General features: G+C 44.7%; 1 protein-coding gene across 6 annotated transcripts in view; it reads right to left on the bottom strand.

Annotated features, from left to right (window-relative positions):
* The window catches only part of LOC128878583 (uncharacterized), a 198,224-nt gene extending 177,714 nt beyond the window's left edge, over positions 1–20,510 (bottom strand). For 3 of the 6 annotated variants that reach the window (XR_008457441.1, XR_008457445.1, XR_008457444.1), the window contains exon 1: positions 20,144–20,275. Coding sequence is in view for 1 of the 6 variants with exons in the window: in XM_054126876.1 (XP_053982851.1) it covers positions 20,144–20,313; positions 20,375–20,413 (209 nt within the window). In the remaining 5 variants the exon portion in view is untranslated. Of the gene's footprint in view, positions 1–20,143; positions 20,314–20,374 lie in introns of those variants that run through there. The other 3 variants (XR_008457440.1, XR_008457438.1, XM_054126876.1) reach the window with 3 other exon arrangements.
* Between the last annotated feature and the right edge of the window lie 478 nt (positions 20,511–20,988).

Raw genomic sequence — 20,988 nt, 5'->3', positions numbered from 1 at the left:
TTTGGTAGGATATATATTATATTTTAATCGCGAGTCGTGACTGGATTACGAAAGAATCTGGTAAAAAATGTGAAAGCTTGTTTCACTCTTGGAAGCGAAATTCAGTTTCAGCCAGGTATACACACCAAGAGCTGTCAATCATTTGCAACAAATCTATCTCCAGTTTATGGAAACTCACCAACGGGAGAAAATCTCCGTGGATGTATTGAACCCATTCAATTATACAGAGAGTCACCAACACTCAATCAGACTATCAATCGTGAACAGTCTGCCGAACCCATTCATCATGCACACATCACAGAGATTCCCATCAATAGTCAAACGCATGTTACAAATTTAAACCGTGGCCCGTCACTCACTCTCACGCTCTTATATAACAGATGAAGTTAATAGCAGAGCGCGTACTATGAATTCGATTCTCCACATTTCGCGGCCAATCTGTGGAATATCAATTTTTAACTAGAAGAACATGGCAAGTCTGTGTGTATACCTGACTGAAACTGAATTCCGCTTTCAAAAGTGAAATAAGCTTTCACATTTTTTACCAGATTCTTTTGTAATCGGGTCACGAAAATTACGCGACGCGACAATAACGGTTCCAAATAAGACTTTTCCTGTGACTTTTCGTGTTGTTTCTTGGTTATTCTTCGCTTATAATTTATACATTCTTAAATGACATTTGATTAGAATAATCGTGGTTCTATTTCGGAAATATATGAAGCTCGCGGCGACCCAATTATCGAGTTCCTCCTACCAACTTGAATCCTTCGAAAATATGCCTATAAATATTCCAAATGGAATTTTTGAAGCATCCTGCCTTCTGATTCATGGGTCGTTCGAAGTGGATGTACACGGAAAGGAAAGAAATTGGACGGGTTCCCAATTTAACGCCATTATCGCAGTTAGCTGGTGAACACGGGCATAAAGGTACGGTGACGAGGGTGGACGTCACCGTACCAGAGGCTGCAATATAAATTTCGCGGAAAGTGTAACGGAAGCGATTTGCAGTATGCGGCCAGCTATCCGGAGGCAGTTATGATCCGTTGCCAATAGCTAATGCAACGATGGCGTGCAAATCGACGTAGACGGAACATAATTCAGTTGACTCGAAGTTGGCGCGGCTTGCTTCTCCGCCAATCGATCCTGAATCTCTGCATAAGCTTATGCGCCCCGCTGCAACCGGTGCAGGTTGCTGCAGTTCGCTGCTAAAGCTGCGCCGAGTCGATACGCAGATGCGCCACCGGCGATTAAGAAACTTGTTCTAACGTCGCGAAGTTCCGGCGATAAAGCTACTAACGATTCTGTCCGTTTTAACCACCGAATTCATCGAGGCTCGGGTACCATGGCAAATAACCACGAACATCCACTATTCTCTATTTATGCATTCACAGAAAAGCTTAAATGTAAAAGGAAAGGATCGATACTTGTGATTCAGAAAATTTATTATCGTCTCGACTCTGTGATTTTCAGCGCAATAACTATACCAATATAGCTAGTCACTTTAATAGAATAAAAGATACAAGACCCTGTGATTCGTGTCGTCCTCGGAATCTGTGAGCAACGTAATTCAATTTAGACAATTTCGATCCCAAAACGAGACACGAGATGCAGGGCGTATCGATAACTCGCGAACACATCCGCAAATTGCTGATCTGCTTGGAAATGACGCGCTCCGGCAAACACAGCGCAAGCAGATCGATGAGCATAAACAGTCGAGTGAACATAAGGCGTGCAAGCAACGGGAGCCTAACGTGTAGGCACATTTGTTTGCGAACAAATACACATGGTGCGCCTAGAAAATTCATCCCCGTGCGAGCGATAGAATAATATCCACCTGTCGGCGCGTGTCGATCGATCGTCGCGCGATCGAGACGCCTGGCGTCCGACTGATTCTCTGAACATTTATCTAAATATTCTTTGAGGTGAGGTAAACACGCGCCGCGAGGGGAGGCGACAGGGTTGTTAGTTTTTCCATCGCGCAGCGCAGGAACCGCCTGCGTGCATTCAACGGCCACGATCTGCGCGTTACATTGTGCAATATTATGCAACGGCATTCAACCGTGAAACAATTATACGCGTTTCCAGCGGGCCGACGTTCGGTCCTCGTAATCGTCGTAAATCTATTTTCGCGCGGCATTGTTTGCCGTGCATATTAACTCGTTAGCCCGGATTTCTAAACGAACGATGCGTATCGAACGATAATAATTTCCCGCTCGCGGCTCCGCTCCGCGCGTGTCCGCTCCGCGAGCGAATATCGCTCGTGACTGGTCGACCGCGATGATCGTAATCGACGATCCTCGAGATTAGAATTTTACCCCTTTGCGACGAATTGCAAGTAAAATTGTTATATAGTAAAAAAAGTCTAAAATATTCCAGCTACTTTTCACCACCGATATTTCAGCAAATTTTTCAACGCGATTTTGGTAGTCCTCGATACGTCTAATATCGGATGCAACCTTTCCTATGATCTCGCTATTTCTATTTCGATTCTGGCAAATACAGTCGTTGAAAATCAAATTAAACTGCATCAAATATTCAATGCCTGAGAGGCTCGTCACGGTATCGGGGACTTTGTATCGGACGTGCCTTTCCGCGAATCGCTAAAATTAATGCGGGATGGTGAATCGATAAATTAGAACATAAAAAAAAATATGTCGAACTCGTACACGGACGGGTGGAAACATACGTTCCCACCTATGGCTGCCTCGCTCAATAAAATAATAACGTTGACAGAACAAGCAGTTAAAATCTGCATACTGTTTAAGGACATCTACACGCGAGGCTTTCTCCACGACGCAGCCTCCAAGGATCTCTCCTTTCTTCTCTCTCCCTTTCTGTCCCATGCAGTTGCATCCTGACTGCAACAACCATTCTTAACAGGGTTTGGTACAGCCGTTCATAATAACTCTGGCAATAAATCGTTGCGCCATGGGAACGCGCAATGACGCTGTTCTAAATTATCTCCATTGACCACGAAATCTCGTAAAGATTGACAGTGGTTCCGCCGACCACAGCCGTTTATTGGAAGTGAAATTTGTCGGCTGACTTCGCCCCTTTGGGACATTCGCTTTGGCGGGGACTGTTTCGTCGAACGACGTTTCTCGCGCTTTATGCTTCGTAAAATGCGTTGTCCACCGACCGAAATAAGACGCAAAAATACTTACGAGCACGTGGGCTTAAAAATTTAGCGTGCAAGAGGGGGCGGCGAAGCGACGACAGAGTGGTTCTCGGAGACTTCGCGATGCGAGAAGTCGTTACGAAAATATCGCCATGGTTTCACGGAAGAGGAAGATCCAGGGAGAACGAAATTGTCCGATTGCATCGCTGTTAAAATATTTAGCCTGTTATTCTAAGCTTCATAGGTAAGGGGAAACCAATGTCTGAAGGTTCTTACCGCGCAAGAAACTAGAGGAGGATTGTAGTTCCTCGCTTCGATGAATCGAATAATAAAACGAGGACTAATTATTGCTATCGTCTGTCCCCTGGTTTACCTAGATGGAGGAAAGTGGTTTTAGGACCTTAAACGTAAGAAGCATTAACTTGCTTCCACACGCTTGGGTGTTTTGCGCGAAGCTATACTCCTCTCGTCGCTGCTAAAATTATTTTATCCGTGATTTGAAGAGTCGAAGAAAATAGGTAGCAATAATGTCTAAGCGAGCTTGGCCTGCGGGAGACGCCGCAAATTTGATTTTTATAGTCGCGTTTATAACTTGGTTAGGACGTCCATCCACCCTCCCCGACTTCCTGGGTATCCTTCATCCTGGGGGACGCCGCGGGTGAAGGCGCGCGACGTTGGAGGTCCCTGACCCCTGACCGTGGTGGAAGAGACACGAAAATAAAATAAAATAGCAGGAGGACGCAGAGAAACAGGAAGCAGCCCAGGCCCCCTCAATTCGCTGAATCAGGTGTTTCTCTGTGGGAACACCGGCGTCTCTTAATAATTTAATTTTTATAGAGTCCCCCTCTTTCGTTAATTCTTGAACCGCTTACCGTCGTGGCCAGCGGGCCTGCGTCGCGACGACAGAACTTTTAATCCCTGGGTCTTAATAATTATCGTATAAATAATAAACGAGCCGCCCCCGGGAAGCGTCATTCGCGAATTTGCGTTTAAACGCGCAGGGGACGACGGACCGTTTTAGCGGAAACTTTGATTAATTTTTAAATCGCGATAACGAGCCAGGAACGCTCGCTGGAACGTGGAAGCCGAAGCCACGGAGAACTGGCCAGGAGCTTCGACCATGGGAGCATAATGTAGCTTCGAGTTTAGAGTCCTGGGTGGGTGGAGCCTATTAGGGCTCCTTTTTTTATTGATTTTATAATGTAATAAATTTCTTCTACTCAGAAACATCGAAGAAAAATTGTTTGTTTTCCAGGAATTAGCAAATATTATTCAATTTTGAATACACTTCCTCTGTCATATTTATTATCATATGTCCCGATAATTTTACAGCGAATTGATTTTAATATATCTGTTAGAAATCTGTGTAATCGGCAATAATTTCAAATTAATACGCATCATATGTTATATTAATCGTGTTTGCGACAAATTTGATAAAATTGATTCATTTTCTAGGTCATCGCAGTCATCGAAGCGTACAATATCTGCAATTCAACTATAACCGAGCATCATCGCTGTTATCAATATTAACATTATTGCCCAACACGTATTAAAGAGCCCTCGACACGATAATCAAGACGGAGTGCCTAATAAATAGCTACCCAATTTACTACATCGTAGTATATTTCTGAAAAAGAAAGGGCCCCCGGAAATAATTATCACGGGGCCCAGATAAACGTAGACCTGACAGCATCGACAAAAACTGAAACCCCCGTCGTTAAGTTTTCTAGGATAGCGGGAAAAATTTCATTCCCGGGTGGAAGATCCTTTTAGCCTCGTACTCTTCGAGCAAACGAAGTTCACAAACGAACGAAAATTCGATTTAGACTTCCATACATCATACGCCTCTCTTTTTCCAGCAGGTTCCCGCCGCTCCTCCAGTTTCTCGTTCGTTCCAGCGAGGAAATTTCGCGTGGCCCACGAATTCTCCCGGACAGACACAACGGATATCTAATTTTTCTGTTTGAAAAAGTTTCGTCGGTGCCCCAGACCAGGCGAGGGAGGAAGAGGGGGATAGATCGCGACGACATACCGCGAATTCCTTCGCAGCTGACTCGGAGAGCTTGCAGAAAAGTCCATGGCACGAAGGATCCGAGGGGTGATCTCGATCGTTCCCGCGTTTCCGTTTACGATGGAAGCTGCGAGACACGCTCGACCGAGCCCGTCTATGCGCGCCGCTGGCTTTCAAAGCGGTAATAATCTGTCGCGAAGTTACCTCGGGGTCGCCAGTGGGAAATCGAGAACGAATTTCGGACTGAGAATCGATCGTGGAAACTTTTCGAGAATGTCTCCTCGATCATGGAACCGCCGATGGGGCGAAAGATTCGTCTATCAATTCGCGGAATACGTGGAACGCACTCAATCGCTTATATATGTGGGAGTATTTTGAATTTACTATTATTTATTTTGGAATATTTAACGAACATAAGGGGAACGTCTAAGAAACTTTCTTAATCCCTAGCGGACCTACATCTTGAAATCGGAAAATTCGGACTGCAAAGGATTAAAATTTCCTGGACTTACAATTAGCAGTAAAGTATGTAGAGAGTTAGTATCTCTGAGAGTCGAAATTTCCCCGGAACAAAGCGTTGAGGACACAAGGTTCTCTCGGGCAGAGTGCTCAAAATCCTCGCGTCCGAAAAAATTCATTTCTGCCCAGTGAAAAGAACCGACGATTAATTATCATTAGTTGGGGCGCTAATAGAACACTAATAGAAAAACTTCGCGGTAACAGGTTGCAAATTGTTTGAAGCTGCGGCCGTTGAAGCGAAGGGACGTAAGTGGACTGAAACGTCCCACGCGGCTGCGAAATGGCAGCTCTGAGAGACGGCGGGGTGTGGGGGAGGTAGGGATTAGGGGAAGCGAGAAAGGGTGCGAGAGGATAGAATGGGAAGAGGCCCAAGGAGAGCGGAGGGAGTCGCCATCGCGTGCTACGAGCCGGTTGTGTAGCCGGCATAAATGATAAAAACGGACAGGAGGAGCGACCGGTTCGCGGCTAAACCTCAATAAGTGTAAAGACCGCATGCAAATGCCAACCAATTATAAAAGGGAGTCCCTGGCCTCTCCAGCCGTGAAATATTATCAATTTTCGTCGCGCGTTATCGCACTCCCCCGCATTCGGGCGCACCGGGGCTGCATTACCGGAGAGCCTTGGCCGGAGAGTGCAACGCGATGCGCTCAGATCCGCCGATCGTTCGTAAAGTACACGGATATATTTCCAGACTGGAGCCGCCACGATGCCGTACGATCTTTCCAGAGCCTCTCTACGGATCTCCGTAATCCTCGCGGAGGAGGAATCGGTCGCCGATCCGTGGAAACATTTTTGCCACGTCGATCGGGAATTTCAACCGTTATCTGCAAATGATTCTTTACGTTCGACGCGCGCACGTGCCTCCGTGTACCTTGACAAGTTCAAGGAGAGTCCCGAGGTTGGGCTTCTGCCTTGAATTCACGGTGGTCAGGAATGAAAGCAAGCGATTGGAGTAGTACCTACGGCTACAGGATAACTAATCTCGTGGACTAGTAAAAATATCCAACAAAAGGATTTTTACTCAATCATACTACAAAAGTTTTTGATGAACTTGTCGTGAAACCAAAAATTGAAAGAACGTATTAGTCAACTAACAAAGATCATTGCTCTTGAAATGGTAGAAAAAGACAGTAACGAATATTTTCACTATCACAGCTGCGCTTCAAACGTGGGAAAAGCAGACCTATTTCCTACCACCTCTTCTACGCATTTGAATCTTCTTTAATCCCACACGTTATAACTGGCAAGGAGCACTGATCTAGGCCTATAGTCTAACGAATCCAATGTTGCTTGATTAGATATAATTTCAAACAGGAATGTTCACGTTTAATTATACGTGATTACAGGAGACGGCACTACTTACAAGACACATCTGGAATAAAATTCGCTATTTCCGTTAATTAAATCTTTATGTTTGTTACAATTTCAAACAGATTAATAAACGCGAAAGTGCAAGATTCGTTAGATAAACACTCTCGATAGGTACTAGTTTTAGCTTTCGTACATAACTATCCGATGGGAAAATTTATCAGGAAGTAAATATAGGTGTAGCGCAACAAGTTTAATAAAAGCCCTCGAACTAATGCCTTGATCGTGGATAGGAGAGTGGCAAGGATGAGACCGTCCATATCCATAGCCTAGCGTCATCTGATATTGCTTAAAACCAGTAACGCTATGGAAGGATGACGAGCACCGACGTTGGTCTAAGTTCACGGATCTTATGCGACTTGCAAAGTTATATGAGACTGATCACAAGAATCCAGAAATGCAATATTCGATGAATAACTTAGCAATTTAAGGACGACCGTTCCATTTGGGGAAGCTGGAAAGAAATTCAAATGACCGCGACGAGCGTTTCCGTCGATGCGCGGTTTGCGTGGAGGCTAGGCTAGGTGGGATATGGAAAAAAGCAGACCTATTTCCTCGCCTCGGTTATGGTTGTATTCGAACCATTTCCGCCGACTGTGAGTACTCGCGAACACGATACACCGCACGATCATGTCATACCTGTTGGGAAGCACTGGTCCAGGTAGATGGCCTGGCCAGTGACTGTCATCCGATGCTGGCTGAGAGGAGCAAGTCTGTGTATACATTGTGTGCTTTTCCTGGTATAAAGAACTACGAGGGTTGAGAGCTACGTGGACCAAGGGTTCCAGGTCTCAAAACTATGAGAACTAAAGATCACGAAGACTCAGGACTAGGAGGATTCAGGGCTACAAGGACTCAGGGTACGAGAGCTCCGAGCTATGAGAACTAAAGACAATGAAGACTCAGGACTATGAGAATTCAGTGCTACAAGGATTCGGAGTACGAGGGTTCACAGGTATGAGAGCCCAAGACTATGAGAGCTCAAAAGTGTGAGGACTCAGGGCTAAGCGTTTTCGTAGGTCTGGGTTCAAAATTCTGCTCGTTGAAGGCTGATTCCGCAACGCTAAAGAGACAAAGCAAAGCTAGAGTATTTACGTAATACAAATAACGAACTATTCGCGAGCCGATGATAGGTAGCCCGTGACAAGGATTAATGGGGCGCAGTATCGGCGTTGCTTTATTATTAGTAGTACTACTCGCGTAATTAGCTATGGGAAAACGTGTAAGCAATGATCGATTCGAGCGTCGAGTCTCGAGTTTCGCTCTCTTAGTCTCCGGAGAGGTGAGTTCTTTTTCTCGTCCTCTAAAGAGGCTCTTCTTGCCTCGCCGGTATTCCACCCGGCGCTGCAACGTCGATCTGACAGTGATCGAGCACTGTCATTCGACTCGACGGCGCATACCTTACAAGATTCTGTACGCGCCGGCAATTATGCTATCTTGGGAATGCCTTGTATCACTCGATTCTCGCTTTTCGCGGCATTAAACAAAAGTACTGAACATCCATGGGGCCGGCTACTGGAAACGGTGCGGTATGCAGCGCGCGGCACAAGAGCACGGGGGTTATTCCGCGGTAATACCACGCTACCAAATATGAACCGAAGCTTAATTAACGTGCAAGCAATTAACCGTAGAATTATCGTGCTCGGTTTTGCGCGGGTGATTATCGGGAGGAGTGGGATTCCTCGAAACCGGAACAAAACGACGCCCCCGGAGGAAATTATTACGTGCGTTTTTGTTCCAACGTTACGTTGAAATCTCGCAAAGAGTAAAGGGTACAGTGAGCCCCCCCCCGGTCAGTTTTGAGCAGTTCGCAGCATCGTACGAATCGGACACTTTAATTGTTCGTCTGAGCCCGGGTTCTCGCGGAACTCGTCTGGCCGCTCAAATATTAACATTTAATTACGTCTTTTCCTATGGGGGTAGCTAGCGCGTGTAAGAGCATTAAACACGGTTGTAATACCGAACGGGGCTGTAACGTGGAAAAATAATTTCTAGTTTGAAGAGGGACGACGATCTACGCCAGAAATATTCTGGATCGTTCCGAAGGTGTTTTGAGACGAGATGGATTTATGGAACGGTAGGGTATTGTAATTTTTAAGAATATGGGTTGGAGTTATTGAACTTTCGTGTTGAACTTTCGTTTGAAGATGAGGTAGTGATTGGGTGGGTACACTTACAAGTTAATGGTATTAGCACAATTCCCATGTTAAAATACATAGTACATTATACAAATCACCTCCTACTAATTTACCAATTTATAGAACTCACCCCCATCCGTGTCCGAGCAAGAAGATAAAATTACTGGAACATAGCACGATATTATTATAATACAATTCGAGTCGAGTAATTCTTGCGAACGCAATTAAGTCGCAAATGAGATGAAAGCGTGACAAGGGGGTATTATTATCGTAAACCCACGAGCACGAGAAGAATCGCTGCAAGCACACGTCTGGCTCTCGACACGGGCGAAGACAAGTGTCGAGACAAAACCTATCAATTTTCCATCGGGTGAAAAAGGAAAAGCGACGCCCCTTTCGCACCCCTGGCCCAGTATCCGTCACCTGGGACGAGTGATGTATTAATTATCGCGTAACGTGTCGTAAGTATATAGTAATGACTGTACGGCACGGTCGGAAGGATAGCTTTTAATGACGAGGAAGGATGCAAAGGACCATGGTGAGTCGGAGGGGGGAGGGATGATAAGAGCCCACCATACACGTCAAACTACGATCACTAATAGTACACCTCTGCTTTGAGATAATTATCGGACCCGTCGCGATGCTACTCGAGTCGACTACACCCAGCTTCTGTCGGTACTTTGCGGGATCAATGCAGAACGAACTCGTTCCACGCACTCTGGGCCACCATTTATTCCAGTGAGAGTTACGCATTGGAAAAGATTCAGTAAGGTATTTCATTATTGAAAAGTGGTATATAATATAAGTTAATGCTTGCTCAATTCTTAAATATGTATATAATATATAGAATAATTTAATATAAAATCTATGCGTATCCTTCCTTTATAACTTAGAAATAATTCTATGATTCTTGCAGGTAATTTTTATCGGAGAGAATTCAAGAGGCCTTGTAGACTCCAGCGTATCCACCTTGCACATGACACGGTGTTTGGGTCTCTATGAAGTAGTCTCACAGAAATCAGGCAATTAGCATTGTCAAGCGCTACAAAATAAATTCTCTCCGTGTGACGGTATATGGAGAAGCGGTTCGAAGCAAATTAAAATTGTTGTAAGAGCGAAAAGCCGGCCATTTGGCGCACCTTGCATGCGTGATTCCCTGAAAGAGTGTCGACGATCGGTTTTTAAAAGCAACGCACCTCGTTAAACTCGAGCCGACCCATTATATTCCTCGTCGTCGAAGGAGCCGCAGACCGAGGCAGGCAAGGTGGAAAGACGCTTGATATAAACCCAACGGGAACTGGTTCCTCTCGCGGAAGCGCGAGAAAATTGTCGTTTTCGTCGCGTGAAACGTCCTATGCGAAACGCAATCGTCCGTATCGGTGGATACGGAGCACGAGGAAATATAAGAGCAAGAGAGAAGAGCGAAAGAGTTATGTGTTTGTAACTAGCTCTTGGCGGCTTTATGGTTCCCTCTGGTGTTGCAGGATGCAAGCATTCGCGGGAGATTTAGATGTTTTCCTCGATACGGGGAACGAACCGAAAGCGTGGAAATCGTGGCGAAGGTTGGGAAGGTATGGACTTTGAGAATTTCGGGGAATTCGTGTCATTCTTTGTGAAACGAGCGAACCGAGCCAGGTAAACATCGGCTTCGTTCAAAAGCAAAATTTTCTCTCGGGCGCTCTTTAAGGTTTGCAATCGCGAAATATTCATGGCGGCTTGGATATTTATTCCGGTGAAGGACGACGTTCAAAATGTTTATGCTCGTAACGTGTACATTGTTGTTTAAGTATAACAATATTTTCATCCTACTGTAAATTAAAATTTTATTCAAACATGGCAACCCCCTTTCGACTGAATTATAAATTGCGATGGAAGATTCTTTATCTGTCGTCGTAGTATTTTATGAAAAATTGAAAAATTCCAAAATGAAAGCAATCTTCGTACAATTTTTTACAGTCCGATACGACCACGAATAGAAGAACAGGAATTTTTTAATAAAGAAGCAACCTTTCTTAAATTCCTCTGTGCGAACTCGATTAAAACGACGGAATCGCGATGCATTTTTTAGGTTTAGGAATGAAACGGTCTCGTTTGTGTGCGCTGGAAGCCTCAGCCGTTAGCGTTATCGATGAAAATTTTATTCCACCGTGACTGTTGCCGCTGGAGTTACTGTCCGTGAGTTTACGATCCGCGAGACCGGGTTACATTAAGCGTCGCGATAAAACCGTAGAATTAAAAACTGATTTAAAAAAGATAGTCGCCTCAGACTTTCGTAATAAAAGCACGAGTCCTTCGAGCAATTATCTCCCGCAGGGTAATAAGAAACGAACGCCCACGCATCCTGATTACCGCGAACGGCTATCTGCGAGGCGTTTCAAACAATTTCGAGAAAAATCCTATTTTAATGCCACGGAACACCCTGTATAATGTGTATACTTTTAGCCCTCCTTGAAGTCAAACTCGAGCCTATTTGTGATGGATACCCATCACAAATAGGAACAAAACCAAAAGTAAAGGCAATTACTCAAAACGAAGTCAACGGAATCCAGATTCCCCCCTTCGCGCAGATTTGTATCGTGATTCAAGTTGGTCGCGTTCCACGGTTTGCCAGATCGCTCGTCGGTTGTAACGACCGCGATAATAACGACGTAAAGCCACCCCCGCGTTGCATGCGGAACAATGGGACGTCCCAATGGTGACGTCGAAATCGCGTCGCAGGATAGCGCGTGCGCCGGTGTCATTATCGAAGAATTATCGTCGTCGGAGATTTAATCGGCACCCCGTCGCAACCGTTGTCGCTGTTTGCGTACGGTAGTTAAGTCTTACCGTTGTTTCCGCGTTTTAAGAGCGCGAACGCGAGCCGCCGCTCTTAATTTAGTTAGCCGCCGAGTCGTAGCGAGAGGTCCGACCGTAAAGACACTTTATCATTAAGGATCTTTCCGGCTCGTTCCGTCCGGCGGAAATTTCCAGGACGCGAAGGCGTCGCGTTTCGGGGGGAATTTTTCATTCGAACCTGCTATGAACGAGGCGCTAAGCAGCCAACCGTTTTTCAACCTCGCGGAACCCCACTCCCGTATCTCGAGCACTCCTTTGTCTCAACGTCTCTTGGTTGCTTCTTAATTTCATTTTGGGTCCTTTAATTCTAACGCCAGTGAACTTCAGGATTTCGAAGTAGCTGCACCCCTCGTCCAGTGGCTGAATCGGAATTAACCCTTGACGCGGTGGTTCTTAATCTTTTCAAATGCGTGCTAGTGATTCGGGCACTGTTTTTTCTGTTATCAAGGTAACTATTACACGTTACTCGTTGAACTATATATTATACTTGTAAATTGAATTATGCCATAGCTTTGATTCCACCACACGGACTAATTGTCAAAGGGCAAACCATTGGCACATTTCTGATAGACCCAATGCATTTCCCGAATTGCGCTGAAATGTGTTGCACGGGTACCTCGTGAAATTTTCATTTCGGTTTGCGGGATTTATTCCGAAGCAATTAATGTCATCGTCGTCGTGTTGAGATAGTACATAGTTTAGTAAGGCGCGACACGTGTTAGCCCGTTGTTCGTAAATACTACTTGGAGCTGATTCGGTGAGAACACGTACACGTGTCGCGTGTACCAACCCATTTCGCGAACCGACGACGCCTGGTGCTATTTTGCGAAGTAGATTTCCCTGTTAATTTCGATGGCGGCGCCTTTGCAACATTTATTTCGTCGTTCGGCTCTCTCTAATTCGTTGTCTCCTACTAACCGTGTCATGGAAACAACTTCCCGTCCGCGATATCGTCCCTGTAAACGTGGATTGAATTCGACGACAATGAACGACGATTCTCGTTGTTGCACAGAGCTCGCTTTCGCATCTTGGCGATCGTTTCTGGCTTTTAATCGATCGTTGCTGCACGCTGAGCCGTGCTTCGACATGCAACAACGAAGAATGGTTTCATCGTTCGCGCGTTATTCGACTATTAAATACGCCATTAAATCATTTCCACTCGATTAGGGAAGCCGGGAAATTCATTTCGCGACAAGAATGCGCAATTTATGCGATAACGAACGGGAAACGATTAATGCACTCCATTCAGATTCTTTCCCGAGGCTGCCCTGGTTTCACACTCGATTATTGATACAGTGAATAGGACTGAATTTTGGATAACGTTCGATCCATATCAAAATACCGAGGATATTTTTAAATTTTTATATGACAACCGACGAAGGAATATATAAGAAGTTCATGATTTCGATATTGATTTTTCCACTCGATAATACTCGAATGACCGAAAATAAAAGATGGTTCATACCTCCACGCTACCCTAGCTACTCATTCCATTCTAAAATATCATCGAACACTCGGACCCACTTCCATCGGAAACACTAAAACAGAGCATACAAGATATACGCCGCATACAAAATACAAAGCTCGAAGTTCCATTTTATATGCTTGGTGTTATCAAAATAAAGATATTTTATTCTCCGAAATTTCGTTTACCATCAAAAATATTATCATATTCGGACTATGAGGCATTTATTATATGAAACAGTTTCCGTGGGGATATCCTTCCGTTCACCACCCAGTCTATCCTTTCGCCAGCGTCGCGAGCGTCGTTCGAAACGCGCCAGGAATCCCACGGACCCGGTCCGATACGTGGCGGTAAAGTCTCTCGGTCACTCTGCCGGCTGATGCACGACCTTGCCTCGTACCACGGCATCGGGGCACAAATTCAGCCCCGGGATGGATCTGCATAACGTTCGATCGGCGCAAAGAATGCACGAGTGGCACGCGCGGGAGGGCATGCAGATCGTGCCGGCACTGGCCCGCGCGGTTTTGCACGGGCACAGAGAAGCGGCGATCGTGTCGCGAGTAAAACACACGTAAGTGCTAGCTAGGGTCATGCGAGGAGCAGTACGAAGCCGAGAGGAGATCGTCGGAGGGAGAGAAAGAGAGCAAGGATGCGCTCGAGGACGTTCCTCGACAAAGGCGCGCTACCCTCGTCGGCTAGTTTAAATCGTACATGAATAAATTCAATCCTATCACGGCCATGCTAATTTCATACAACAAGGTCCTAGTACCTGTGGAAAGCTATATAACCATCCGTCCAACGGTGGGCATCTACATAACACGTAGCCGCTTACGCTTTGGCCCCCCGAACGCGCGACACCGTTCGCCGGGCGCAAAGTTCGCCATCAGCCTCGCTTTCTGGCTGCTGAGTGTTGTTGACTTCGGGCTTCGAAACTCGCGCCCGTAAAATTCTCGCGGTGCCGGAATCCCACCCACAGGTCGCCGCCACCCCAGGAACGTGTCAACCGTGAAAAGTTTGGGAATATTAGTTTTGTCGGAAGTTCGAAATCAGAGACGAGCGAACTGTGTCGGGACACGCTGAACGAGGCGATCGCCTCTCGTCCGCTCGTCGGAAGCATGCTAATGGCGCTGGACCTGCACGGATTTTTGCCACGTTACCTCTACCGAACAGAATTTATTCCAGTAGCTCTCCCAAGACTGCCACTGCGTTTAAGTACAGCGAGAGCGTTAGGGTGAGTGCCTAACAATCGAATGAAGATTATTTCCTATAGAGCTATCTCTAATTAATTTTTTTTTTTTATATATATATATATACAGATGCTTCACGTCACATCGACTACAAGGTCATTAGCGACGAGGATATTTTATATTTTGTGGTACAAGTTGGTGTCCCTCATATATATAATTGTGTTTTGTACGTGGTCTTGAGAAGTTACGATCGAGTCTGGTTTCAATTTATATTTTCGTCTATCTACATATATCGTATCTTCGGCATTGAAATAGTAGGTGCTTGGTTGTTGTTTTGTTCTTGCAGAGATCGCATTGTGGAGGGTTTGTTTTCTTCATCAAGTATTTATGTGTTATTTTGGAGTGGCCTGTTCTGAGTCTAGTCATGATTACTTTTTATTTTTTATTCAAGTTGTGGGTGGGGCATTGGTTGGTAAAAATCTTGTGTAATCTAGTGGATTTTGGTTCTTTGACTGGAGGTCCACAATTTGTTCCATTCATCTCTTACTATTGTTTGTGTCGTGTTTAAGATGTCTTGGTACGGGATGGATCTAATTTTTATATCATGATAGAAGCACATATATATAATAAAACGTTTGCTGCATTTCCTGTGAACTTTATATACATCTATCTTCTGGCTGGTCATTTTTCGGTTAGAAGGCCCAGTTACATACAAATAATTGAAATTCCGATTAACGGCAACATCGCCGAGAGTGTTGAACAAGTACGCATTGAAACGCGTACTAATTGACCCAATTTCGTGGGAGGATTCTGTAAAACAGACCATGGACAATGGTGCATTATTGACCGACGTGTGAATGGCGCGAGTAACGAGCGTCGATATTAGATAAATATTGAACGCTGGAGCTCGCGCTGATTAAAGTGCAGCTCGGAACAGTCTGACGAATTGATACGCGATTCTTGATTTATCAGAAAAATGGCGCGAGGGTGTCTTTAAGGGATAAGCGTACGATGTTCCCGATGAATATAAAAATAATATTTCTGTCATCCAACAACAATGGGTGCTTCATGCCTCGATAATTACTGCCAGTGTCGGAGCATTATCAATTCCTAAATAAGCTTCGTTAAAAACAGGATAAATGGTAATACCGTGACGCGATTCTATTCATTTATATTACATCAGTGCTTGAATATAAAGCTTCCCAGTTCGTTTGGAATGTGTAAATTATTTTAAATGAAGTTAAATACCAGAAAACATATATGCACACGTTAACCGTTAACCGTTTGAGTCCCAGAGGGTATATTGAAAATACACTGTCGAAGAATCCCAAACAGCGCAATCGCGCTTTCTCTGATTGAGTACCTGAGTTTTCTCGACATAAAATCTCAACAGCGCGATCGCGCTGCTTGGGACTCAAACGGTTAAAATCAATACTCGCGATTGAAATATTCAATATGTCTGTGCCAGCCACCGTTGAATTAACAAATGCGATTATGAAACGAAAAAAGAATATTGCAACGAAATTATTGTATTAAATATCAAACAACCGATGGTATTCCGTTATCATTTCATGTTTACACGAGTTCGGATTACGACCAAAAATGTTGCCGAATTAATGACGCTGACATCCTTCGAGCCAGACAGAAATTCTATTGATGAGTAAACATTTGGTGTAATCGTTTCTCTTTTTTTAAAATGCTAAGTTAAAAGCAGTTTCTTATTTTTTTAAATTGTCCGATTACGCGCTGATGTGTCGAAAGATACGAGTTGTTATATTATACAAATTGCATGTAAATGCAGGCTTAATGTATCGATGGTCGTTTAATTATACGACGGATAGTAAAAAAACAATTTATTTCCAGTTAGCCTTGAGTGACAGCTGTTCGCTTTTCGATTTTTGATTTTCACTTTTGATATCGAGCTATTTGAACAATTCCATGAATATTTTGTCACGCGCGGAGAATTGGACTATGACATTTCGATTGAATCTCGCGATTCGATTTGAATAAGATCGGCTTGAGAATTTAATTAAAAAAATTAATAATCGATGAAAAATAAATTAAAATACCGTTGACGCAACGGGAATGTTCTGTAAGACGAAATATCAGCAGTTGGAAATATTCACGCCATTATAAAGTGGTAACAACTTTCATAAAATGGAACGAGGTTGAAGATTACCAGTACACGTCTGATTCTGTAAATTATGAAAATTAGCATGTGGCGGACTACGTATGTATACCAGCAGGTATAATTTGTTTCAGTCATTCTCTATTATATTATAGAAAAAAAGAACACATTTCGATGGCGCCTCGAATACAGTGATTGGATGGAGATCGTGTGGTAATTAACGCTCGGTACATGTTTCGCAACGAATAACTCCGACGTACAGATATTTAAAGTGTCAATCATCCTTGTATGCATGTATTTGTTGAAAAGGTAGATGGCTGGGCTCGCAGACGGACCAAATGGAAGGTGTAAGCGGAGAGGAAAAGCGCACACTATTGTTCCACTCTCTTTTCCAGGTTTTAGGAGCGTTCGCAGCAAGTGCATTTTGTTGTGTGCTCAGAAATCTGTTATTCAATTTGAAATGGCTTTATCGCGCGTCTGAAACCAACCCCAGATCTCGCATTGATGCCAAACTACATGGACTATGAAATCTCTTCGCCGACAGGCGCACATGCGTGGGTCTGCATGCAGCGCGCTGCTGGCTTCTCTCGTCTCCATTTACGTGAACCCACACCCCCTCTAACACGCCACCAGCGAAATCGAGTGCTCGGAACTTCCCGGGCGATACTTTCCCCGTGTATTTGCTCGAGCATGTGCGAGTGGAAACGAAAGCGATCGCAAACTGAAATAGATATGTAATGACGCTCGCTACGTACCAGTAAAATGATTAAAGAAGAAACTTTTATGGAGTGCTTGGCGCTGTGTAAGCATCCAGCTGGTACGTCTATCGCGAAACGTTGGTTATTTACTCGATACGAAACATTTGCGATATCCTCCGATACTCGACTTACGCAGCTAATTCGTTTTGAAACTTTCCAGGGTAAGTCGAATTTTACAAGGTGTCTTCGATTTTAGTTAAATACAATTTTAATTTCGCTAGTTGAGGACGACGATGAAAGCAATAAAGATACACGAACTTTGTTACTCGAATAAAGATATACTAGATCTAAACTAGATCTAAATTATTTTTCAATCCACAGTTTGCGTCCGCCCTGAAGAATACAATGCTTAATTGCAGACTCCAATATGCCTATACTTTAACTCGAAGACTTACCGCTCTCTGCGTTGGAATAGAAAGGGAATCGCACAAATATAATCAATATCGACATTCGTTCCGCGGACAATCCCGAAGAAGAACGAGGATTGAGAAACGACGGTAACATTTCAATTAGATGTACTGTAACTGTATTTTCCTCCTGAATTGCTTCACGCGGATGGGAAATTAAGATGAAGAAGAGGAACAAAAGGGTATTGTTAACTATAAATTCAGCCTCGATTCTATCGATCAGTTCGAAGGCAATCACGCCTTAACAAGGTGATGCGAACGAGGAGAGGCCCTGAAGAATAATAGCAGTTTTGTCATTAAACTGGTGCTTAAATTCGAAACCTTAGATCACTGTCTGCCAATTAGAGCCGGTGCAAGGTCGAGCCACTGTGAATTCCGCGTTTGCTGGCCGCGCGTGCTACTCGAGTATGGTAATACGATGAGAAGGAAAACGAGTCTGGGTCTTCCAGGAGTATGCCTGCTGTTCTTCAGTTATATCGAGCCACCTGAGAGGGTAAGCCCTTAATGTACCCGTCGCTAGCTTTGATCTATCCGCGTTCTGTATCCTCTTTCTTTGAGTTATTTCATTGCATCACGAGTGGGCTCCTATGGCAACGAGTTATAGAAAAAATCCCGCGGACGGAAAAGCGTTCGAGCGGATGAATTTATTCACGGAACGGATAACAAAGTGATTCCTCTCTAATTACTTTGAGAGTCGAGCAATTATTCGACTGTACCGGATCAAATATTTTAATCTGTTGCGCGGCGAGGCTACGATCCCTTGCTCTTGCGTTTGTCGAAAATGCTCGCTCCGAACTTCCATGGAATGCACGGTAATTCGGTCTGGTTGCATTGTCTTTGCAACGCGGATCTACGGCGGTTCCGAACAAAAGAATTCTGGACAAGTGCACCGCGGTAATATATCTTGCCCGTCGTTATCATTTTACCGTTAATTTTTCGTGTATTCTAGAAATGGAATTACTTTTATGTTTTATGGAGTAATTTCGAAGACAGAGAGAGAAGGGAGAACAATGTCTTCCATATATAAACACAACGGAAGATGTGCAAAAAATGTAAATATGTTGAACTGTTCCAATATGTGGAATATATTTTTCCCTTTTGGTATGCGACTTCAAAATAAAATTTTAATGCTCACTATTAAATCTATTGCTGCAAATAAAGAAAAATAGAAACAACCTGAGATGTACTACCGTAACATTCTGTCTTAAATCACGTGGTTCTGTTTATATAGTGTCTTTTTCGATCGCCAATTATTCCCTATAATATGTTCCACATCTAAATTCCTTGACAAAATCACGCAGAGCATCGAATTCGTATTCGTAATATTATTTTTATTCAGTTCAATGTTTGTGATACTGTTTCGTAGTCTCCTAAATCCGGTGACATTAACGAAAATTGTTTCGCAGAATTCGAATGGGAACAGACAAGGGGCTCGCACACATAGGACACGGCAGAGGTGAACACGCAGTCGAGATTCAGGCGGAAAGGCAGAGGTGGGTTCTCCTCTCAGGTTCGCAGGTACGTGCACGTAGGTATACGCGCACTCGATTGGCGTCGACCGGCGTCCCGGGAGGGGCGCGACGCCAGCCAAGAACGAACGTTGATACTAAACCGCGGGCCGAGCTGCTCCGAACGACAGTTCAACGAGCGTGTGTTCCGAGGCAGGATCACGGTGGTCCACACGGCCGATATTCGCGTGCACATTTTCCGCGATCGTTGACGACCGCGTGTAACCCATTCGCGACGCGAAGCTGTCAAGACGGTGACGGTTATCGATCGATTCTCCCGTCGTTTCGTTTCGCGTGTATGAAATCGATCACCTTGAAAACGATCCAAGCACAACCCCGCGAGGTGTACATAACCAGTGGTACCGATGTTTACGGCAAGCTCGAATTGTCCATCGACCGGTGTGGCGCAATATGGTGAACTCCGATCGCGCGTGGTGTAAACACGGGTCGTCCTAGCATTAACTAATGTTGGAGCACGCACGTGAATTCCTGCTTCGAATGACACCTGCCCACGAAGGATACTCTAGCGGAGTGTGTAATCGACGATCGTCTTATGGAATTGATCTCGTGAGCGTGATTAGTAACTAATCTTGACGACCACCGCGCGTCGAGATACATAACATAACCACGACGTGCTCTTGTATAGAGGGTATACGAATTGATGTGTACGCGTGTGTACAAATGGATGTGTGTGTGTTTACCTTGAATCAGTGCTCGTTGGAAACATCATGATCCGTCGACGTGAGTGCGATCGAGTACTCTGGAGTGCTGGCGAGGGTGTTTCTAGTGCGAGCTTCGGGGTTGCCGTCTGCGTGCGGGTTTCGAGATGCGTCCTGCGGTGCATCAACCACGAGTAACTGCAATTGGAGGCCTGTGTATCCGTATATATACCGGTAACTTGGTCACAAGTGAGCCTAGTGTGCACGACTAACCGTTGGAGTAATTAATCCGACGTATGTGCGGACAGACATCCTCGTTCCTCTACGCGCGGTCAATCACTGACGTCGATTCTGGTGATTCTGGCGTGCGCGTCGTTCCATCGCATGCTCATGAAAGTTCACTGTCTCGATTCGAAATCCACCTGCCGTGCAGAGGGAACTATAACCGATAGCGTGGGTCAAAGAGAACTGGGCAAAAACTTGCGATCGCATTGATCGTTAATATAATAAATTCTCTAGTACCGTTCAATTAGAGCTACCGCACATTCTAATAATTTTGTTAGCTGAAGTGCTCTCGACTATCGGAGAATTAAGTGCATCGTATAGGCTAATAATGTGACAGTGGTCCACTGATTTATTTATAGGGACACAGAATTTAAATTCAAAGCTCTCAGACATACGTGACACGTGGTTTTAGCGAACGTGTCGAATATACCGCGAGCGGCGCGGGAAGCGGTTTCGAATTTTTCGCGCGTGACCAATCAGACCCGATCTATCGGTTAGAGGGCGCAGGACGTCAATGTTGCTTTGTCTATGGGATAACTTCACCGTGCACAGTGCGCGCCGATTACCGCTAATTTAATTGAGAGAACGAGACGACGATTTTC

Source organism: Hylaeus volcanicus, chromosome 1 (assembly GCF_026283585.1).
Source record: "Hylaeus volcanicus isolate JK05 chromosome 1, UHH_iyHylVolc1.0_haploid, whole genome shotgun sequence".
Lineage (NCBI taxonomy): Eukaryota > Metazoa > Arthropoda > Insecta > Hymenoptera > Colletidae > Hylaeus > Hylaeus volcanicus.
The sequence above is the reverse complement of the archived record's forward strand: the minus strand, read 5'-3'. Positions and strand labels throughout refer to the sequence as shown.